Source organism: Nicotiana tomentosiformis, chromosome 6, assembly GCF_000390325.3.
Source record: "Nicotiana tomentosiformis chromosome 6, ASM39032v3, whole genome shotgun sequence".
NCBI classification, from domain to species: Eukaryota; Viridiplantae; Streptophyta; class Magnoliopsida; order Solanales; family Solanaceae; genus Nicotiana; species Nicotiana tomentosiformis.
Genome location: NC_090817.1, coordinates 47,453,470 through 47,461,832, shown reverse-complemented (window position 1 = coordinate 47,461,832; position 8,363 = coordinate 47,453,470). Strand labels below are relative to the sequence as shown.

The 8,363-nt window shown below is 40.0% G+C and overlaps 1 protein-coding gene across 1 annotated transcript; it reads left to right on the top strand.

The window, feature by feature from the left end:
* Nucleotides 1-4,779: 4,779 nt before the first annotated feature.
* Nucleotides 4,780-5,915, top strand: LOC138893941 (polygalacturonase-like). Its single transcript, XM_070178612.1, has 2 exons — nucleotides 4,780-4,807; nucleotides 5,554-5,915. The coding sequence occupies exons 1-2, from the start codon at nucleotides 4,780-4,782 to the stop codon at nucleotides 5,913-5,915; spliced, it is 390 nt and encodes a 129-aa protein (XP_070034713.1).
* Nucleotides 5,916-8,363: the final 2,448 nt, after the last annotated feature.

Genomic DNA, 8,363 nt, shown 5'->3' with positions numbered 1-8,363 from the left:
TTGCATTTTGTGGTTTGCCTGAAAGAATCTGGAAACCCATCACAGAGATTAGTTTGTTTTTCAAAGACTTGTGTTCTACCACATTAAGGGAAGAAAACCTACTTCGGATGGACCAGAACATCCCTATAATTTCTAGTAAGATGGAAAAAATATTCCCATGTGGTTTCTTTGATGTGATGGAACACCTTCCAATACACCTTGTACACGAGGCACGACTTGGAGGGCATGTTCAATGCAGATGGATGTATCCCTTTGAGAGGTAATATTATAAGTTTGATGTAATATTCTATTTTATTTGAATGTTATTGGCTAACATGAGATTATGTAGGACAATTGGCAAATGCAAACAATTTGTTAAGCAGAGGAATAAGATTGAAGGATCTATATGCGAAGCCTATCTTGCAAAGGAAACTGCACATTTTTGTTCTTATTATTTTGAGAGTAACGTGCCATGTTCTAGGAATAGGCCCAATAGGCACACGGTCGAATGTGTGAATGATCCATTATATCCACCAATGTCCATATTCAATCAACCAGGCCGATGTTCTAAGGATGTTAGAAAGAGAAGTTTGAGTGATATGGAGTACAAGTCAGCTACACTTCATGTGTTGCTAAATGGTCCCGAAGTTGTACCATTTCTCAAGTAAGTATTGATTTATTAGTTATCAAAATGTAAAATTTACTGTGACTATATATTGATGCAACTACTAAAAATATTTGATATGTCACAGTCACTTCGTGGGTCAATTTGGCTATGATGCTGTATATACGAGATTTGATACGTGGTTCAAACAGTTTGTAAGTGTATATATATATATATATATATACATATGTAGTGAATGTATAAAAATGATTCATAAGTTGTGCTAACTTATGACTTTTTTTAACTCTATGTAGGTAAATAATCCAAATAATGGTGTAAATCAATTTTTGAAAGATATATCTTGGGGACCTGGGCTTCAGGTCACAACAATGTCTAAGTACGTAGTGAATGGTTATAAGTTTCATACAGAGGATTGCTCTAAAAATAAAAATAGCAACAACAGCGGGGTGTGGGTTCAAGGTGGTGATGGCAACCAAGTTGGAGATATTGATTATTATGGTGTGGTCAAAGAAATATTACAACTAGAATATACAGGTTGGCCATATAAGAAATTGATACTCTTTAGATGCAAGTGGTTTGACCCAAATCCAACAAGAGGTAAAAGAGTACACAACCAATACAACATAATTGAGGTTAATCATACGAGGGAGTATGATCGCTATGATCCTTTCATAATTGCACATAACGTTAGGCAAGTGTATTATGCTCCTTATCCATTGTGGCGGAATAAGTCCGATTGGTGGGTTGTAATAAAAACTAAGCCTGTAGGTAGGGTGGAAGTCGAGAATGTGTTAGATGTTGCATATCAAAACGATATCTCCAATATTCACCAAATAGTGGACGATCAGTTAGAAAAATGATTTGGAACATCCTGAACGCATATTGGAAGAAGTTGATATAAATGAAGTAACAATTATAGAAAATGAGGACGAAGAATCAACTGATGAAGCTCAAACAAGTGAGGACGAAGAATTCTCGGACGAGGAACAATACGTCGATGAGGATTAAAAAGTTGGTTTTTTAAAGCACTCTCGTTTTATAGCTAGTTTCTTATATGTTTCAATCTAAATGTGTATTATATTATGCAGATGGCAGGCAAGGGTCAAGGTAACAATGACCCTACTAGTTCTCGGGGTCGAGAAAAGGGTAGGAAGGGAAAGAGGAGGGTAGAAAATAATACTCCCTCTTGTCCACCCTTTTCAGAGATGCCTATGTCTTATCCTCCACCACACGGCTATACTGAGCTGCCACAGCATCACGAGCCGTACACCTTCATTCAGACACCCAGTCTTCCATCACAAGGCCACAGGACTATACGTCCGACATATAGTACAGCTGCCTCACAGCCATCTGCATCACATCCACATGGATCACATCCCTACATATCACAGCCACATGGATCGCATCCACCCATGTCACAGCCACTCGGGTCACAGCCACTCGGGTCACAGCCACTCGGGTCACAACCATCGGTATCACATCCACTTGGGTCACATCCAGCTATGTCGCAGTCACAGGGATCACAACCATCTTCATCATCGACTCCATCTATTGTAGGCTTTCGCCTGGGAGGCATTAGCTCTGACCCGTCTACACCGTCTTCACATGCCTCTGATACACATGCTTCGGATGGTGATGACGAGGTAGTGCATTATGATCGATATGGCAGGATCATCATAGTCCCTGAGGGTGATGGGTAAGTGTTATTCATTATTTTTGCGTCTATTGATTTGTAACATTTTTACTAAGATATTAATGTGTTTTTATTGTTAAATTGCAGGTTCAGGCCGGGTAATAAGACTATGAGGATAATTACCAAAGCCATCAGAAAGCTTTATGATGGCCCTTATGCGACTTGGACTGATTGCCCATTCTCACCGAAGGAGCAAATTTTCAATCAATTTAAGGTATAAATGTTCTTTTAAATAGTTTAATAATTTATATTTATGATGTTTCCATCTAATATTTAACTTTTGAAATACAGAGCAAGTGTGTATGGGAAGACCGCTATAGCGTGGAAGTGGCTACAAATTTTCATCATAAAGCTCGCAAGAGATTGGCGGATGCTTTCTCGGATGCTAGAAAGAAGAACAAGAGGCCTGGCTGGTTACTTGAGAATTTGTGGAATGATTTGAAAAGGCAATGGCTTACCGCAAAGTTCTTAGAGAGGAGCAAAAAAGGAAATACAGCTCGCGCATCTGAGAAGGGAGGATCCTTGCACAATGTAGGTGCGATCAGCCTAGGGACAATAAAAAGAAGATTGGTACTTAATTGCTTAAATTATTTTACTTTTCTAAGTATATCTATTCTGTTTAATAACTAAATTAATTTATTTTCAGAAAAAGATGTATGGGCGTCCAATGAGTCATGATGAACTATTCAAGGAGACACATGTTGTGAAGAATAAGAAAGAGGGGGATCAAGATAGGTGGGTCGAGGACCGGGCCTCGACTGTATATGTAAGCTTTCAATTTTATTTAAGTATTATAATTTACTTTTATAAACAACTTGAAATACTGTTTTATTTTAAAATAATATAGGGTCGCTACCAAAGTAATGTGGAGGAATTCATCCGTAGTCATCCAGCTGGTGAATCGGGTGAGCCAACCCAACCTTCGGACGAGGATGCTGAAAGAATATGGTTGGAGTCTGTTGGCGGTCCAAAATGGGGGAAGGTATACAGGCTTCCTACTAAAAACTTCCATCGCTATAAGTGTGGAATGCGAGGAATAGGGACTTCCTCGCAAGGCGAGCAACTTAATAGGGAGAGCCTCTCCGCTATGCGGGAGACAGTGACAAAGCTCGCATCAGAGCTAGAAGCGGCCAAGGAAAGAGAAAGGCTTAGAGATGCTCAATTCCTTGGCATGCAAGCTCAGATCAGAACTCTCCTATCTAGTGGAGTTTTTCCGTTGCCCCGATCTCATGAGTCATCTCCAGAGGGTCGACCTCCACGTGATCGTTCCTCCCGCCCTGCTCGTGATTGTTCCTCCCGTCCTCCCCGTGATCGTACTTCCCGTCCTCCACAAGACCGTTCTCTATATCGTCTTGTAGATGAAAGTTCATCAGACGGTGATGATGATGTTGTACAAAACACCCCTTGACTTTTATATACTTTGAACTAGATAAATAAAACCAGTTTTGAACTAGTTGTAATTAGTTTTAACTTGGTTTTGGATTTTTATGTACAATTAAACTTTAATTTGTTAGTTTTAAAGTATTTATTGAATGTTTTGGTTGTTGTTGTTGTGTTGTTGTTGTTGTTGTTGTGTTGTTGTTGTTGTGTTGTTGTTGTTGTTGTTGTTGTTATTGTTGTGTTGTTGTATTGGTATGCTGGCAGGTGGTTTAGCTGCCAAAACAGGTATTTTATGTCAAAATTAATCCCAGAAAAACCGACCAACGTTGATCGGTTTTTAATTAAAAAAATAAATTATTCCAAAATACCGACCAAAGTTGGTCGGTTAATGAACATTGAATTCCCAGAATTCAACACTACCGTCCAACTTTGGTCGGTATTTTGCTTGCATTGTTGAGATTACCGACCATAGTTGGTCGGTAATGTTTAATTTTAATTAGTTTTAAAAAATATATATTTTCAATTACCGACCAAAGTTGGTCGGTTTTTTTTAATTTTAATAATTAATAAAAAAAATATAATTTAGTTAAACCGACCAACTTTGGTCGGTAAAATTAAATTAATAAAATATATTTCCGACCAAAGTTGGTCGGTAAGTAATTAAACTTGTCAGATGGTCGTTTTAATATACCGACCAAAGTTGGTCGGTAATTTCCGACCAACTTTGGTCGGTAAGCCATTCCGACCATCAAAACACCGTCCACACTATAATGGTCGCGTTTTGGTCGGTAATTTGCCATAACCGACCAACGTTGGTCGGTATTTTTGGTCGGTTTTTAGCGAATTTCTAGTAGTGATCTTAAAATCAAATCGACCATACACGCAAGTCATAATACACAATATGAACTCACTCAAGACCTCAAACCACTGCACGAAATGCTAAATCTCAAAACGATCGGTCGGGTGTATCTCTCACTTGGGAAGTGCAAGAATTGCAAGATTAGCAAATTTTACGAGACATTGAAATAGGAGGTCTTGGTTAACATATTTATATAGCAAGGAAACGGGTAGTAACTTGGTTGGGTGCTTTGTCGCGACTAAAATGTCAGATTTGAATCTTGACAAACTTGGTATTACAACATAATAAGATGCAAGAAGCAAACCTTGATATAGATAAAGTGCAAACCAACTTATCAAATGGTTACCGTGCATATCATAACATGTAGATGACGTGGGCCATGACGTTTAGATTACACTTTGCATCTTTCCTTAAATCATTGAGGAATTACATAATAGGCAAAGTATTATTTAGAGTCAAGTTTCCAAAGTCAAACTAGATTTGGGATCAAAACAATATTCCCATCCTTTAACTTAAAGCTTCTAAACCATCTATGTATTCATTCATAACTTTATATATTCTTGTTATTAACAGATCTAGCTAGCTAGCTAACAGTGGCTATAGAATTAAATCTGTAAAGCTGGTAACTCACGTGTTGATGTTGTACTCAACTGCTGCATTTCTTGCGTTCTTCATGGATCTTATAAATTGTTATTAAACATGTACTTCCCAAGAATTCATTCATCGTACAAGTCCGTATTACGTGACGTTTGTTTAGCATTTAAGTCACTTTGAAAATCTGCAATCGAATTACGCAAAAACTAAATTATCTATTGTCATGTGGACATATAAATTGTCATAGGAACACCATTAATTACTATAAATAGACACATGCAGAATCTTTATTATCATCATAACGACCTATCATTTAAACAAAACCACTCAACATGGCCAACTTCAAAACCATGAAATGTACTAATGTTTCTTGGTTAACTTTCTTTTGTTTATTAATACCTTCTTGTTTATCCTATAATGTAGTTAAATTTGTGGCTAGGGGAGATGGCAGGACAGACTCAACCAGAGCGTTTCTTCGCGCTTGGTCTGCTGCCTGCAAGTCTGCTAGTCCCGCGAACGTTGACATTCAACGAGGAACATATTTGGTGAGGACGTGGAGTTTCAATGGTCATTGTCGGAGAAGAATTAAGTTTCGAATTGATGGTACTCTCAGTGCTCCGGCCAATTATAACGCAATTGGGAATTCTGAGTTCTGGATTATGTTTTATAAGGTAAGTGGGCTTTCAGTGTATGGATCAGGAGCTATTAACGCCAACGGACATGGTTATTGGTCTTGTCGAAAGAGTGGAGGTTCTTGCCCTCAAGGAGCTAGGGTACGTATGTAAACCATGCTTAATTACATAATATATTGCTCTTTCTGTTCCAACTTACATATGCTACTTCTTATTTATGTTTATATATTTGAACATTCTTCATTACTTCTTCCATGAAGTACTAAGAATGTGATGGCTCACTTTTATTTCTTTAAACGTCAAAAAGTAAGTTTTATCTTGAATTGATTTTGTATTCTCTTTTATAACATCACAATAAGTATTCAACTTTTACGAATACATATCAGATCCGCGTAACTCTTCTATCTGGATTGTGCTGTGCGAAGCCACTCTTGAATCAACTTTACCTTGTCCTAGGCATCCTTCACTAAATCAGTGCCATATAACTTAGCCTCTCCGGGCTCAAACCATTCGTGGGCGAATGACATCGCTGACCATATAAAGCCTGAAATGGAGCCAACTAGATGCTAGATTGATAATTGTTGTTGTAAGTAAACTCGGCCAAGGGCAAGAATCTGTCCCATTGGCCTCCGAAGTCCATAACACATGCTCTAAGCACATTCTCTAGAATTTGAACTGTCCGCTCTGACTGCCCATCGGTCTGCATAGGAAAGGCTGTGCTGAGCTCTACTCGGGAACACAACTCGCTCTGTAGTGCTCTCCAGAAATGAAATTGAACTGAGGGCCTCTATATGATATGATTAAAACAGACACGCAATACAACCGGACGATCTCTTGAATGTAAATCTGGGCCAACCTCTCTGATCAGTAAGTATTCACAACCGGAATAAAATGTGCCGACTTGGTCAGCCTATCGACAATGATCCAAACGGCATCAAAATTCCTCAAATGTCCGCCGCAACCCAATAAGGAAGTCCATAGTGATGCGCTCCCACTTCCACTAAGGTATAACCATCTGCTGGAGTAGTTGCCTCTGGTGCTCATACTTAACCTGCTGGCAATTTAGACACCTCACTACATATTCAACTATGTCCTTCTTCATCCCCCGCAACTAGTAATGCTTCCTCAGGTCGCGATACATCTTTATAGCACCTTGATGAATGGAATACCGAGGTGAACCTGGAGTCGTAGGAAGACGTAGGAACACGTAGGCGACCCTGGAGTCGCAGAACACCATCCTCACCGATGGTAACCTCCTTGGCACCACCCTGTAGTACTGTCTCTCTAAGAACCATCAAGTGTGGATCATCGTACTGACGAGCCTTGATCCGCTCAAGTAATGAAGACTGAGCCATAACACATGCAAGAACTCGACTGGGCTCTATAATATCTAATCTCACAAGTCTGTTAGCTAAGGACTGGATGTCCAAAGCCAATGGCCTCTCCCCTGCTGAAATGGATGTCAAACTACCCATACTCTCGGCCTTTTTGCTCAAGGCATATGCAATCACATCACCTCGCCCAGGTGGTAAAGGATGGTAATATCATAGTCCTTCAGTAACTCAAGCCACATACGCTGCCTCAAATTAAGGTCCCTCTACTTGAACTATCGCGGTGATCGGTGTAAACCTCACAGGACACTCCATAGAGATAGTGCATCCACATTTTGAGAGCATGAACTTTCGCGGCCAACTCCAAATCATGTACAGGGTAATTCATCTCATGGGGCTTCAGCTGACGTGAAGCATATGCGATAACACGCCCCTCCTGCATCAATACACAACCCAAGCCAATGCACGAAGCATTGTAATATACGGTACACGTCCCTGAACCGGAGGGCAACACTAACACCCGTGTTGTAGTCAAAGCGGTCTTGAGCTTCTGAAAGCTCTCCTTGCAATCATTGGACAATCTGAACGGAGCACCCTTCTAGGTCAATCTAGTGAAGGGTGTTGCAATAGATGAGAAGCCTTCCACGAACTGACAATAATAACCTACTAACCCCTAGAAACTCCTGATCTCGGTCGCTGTGGTAGGACGAGGCCAATTCTGGACTGCCTCGATCTTCCTGGGATCAACCTTAATACCTTCACCTTATACAACATGCCCAGGAAAGCCACGGAATCCAACCAGAACTCGCACTTGGAGAACACAGCATAAAGCTTCTGTTCCCGCAAGGTCTAAAGCACAAACCTTAAATGCTGCTCGTGCTCCCCCAAACTACACGAGTAGATCAATATGTCATCAATGAAGATAATGAAAAATAAGTCAAGATACGTCTTGAACACTCGGATCATCAAATAAATAAACGCCGTCGGGGGGGTTGGTCAAGCTGAGAGACATCACTAAAAACTCATAGTGGCCCTATCTAGTCTGAAAAGTCATCTTCGGAATATCCGAAGCACGAATTTTTAGCTGATGATACCCATATCTCTAGTCGATCTTAGAGAACACCCTAGCACCCTGCAACTGGTAAAACAAATTATCAATGCGCGGCAATGTGTACTTATTCTTGATGGTGACTTTGTTCAACTAGCAGTAATCAATGCACATCTGCACACTCCAATCCTTCTTCTTCACAAACAACATCAGTGCACCCCA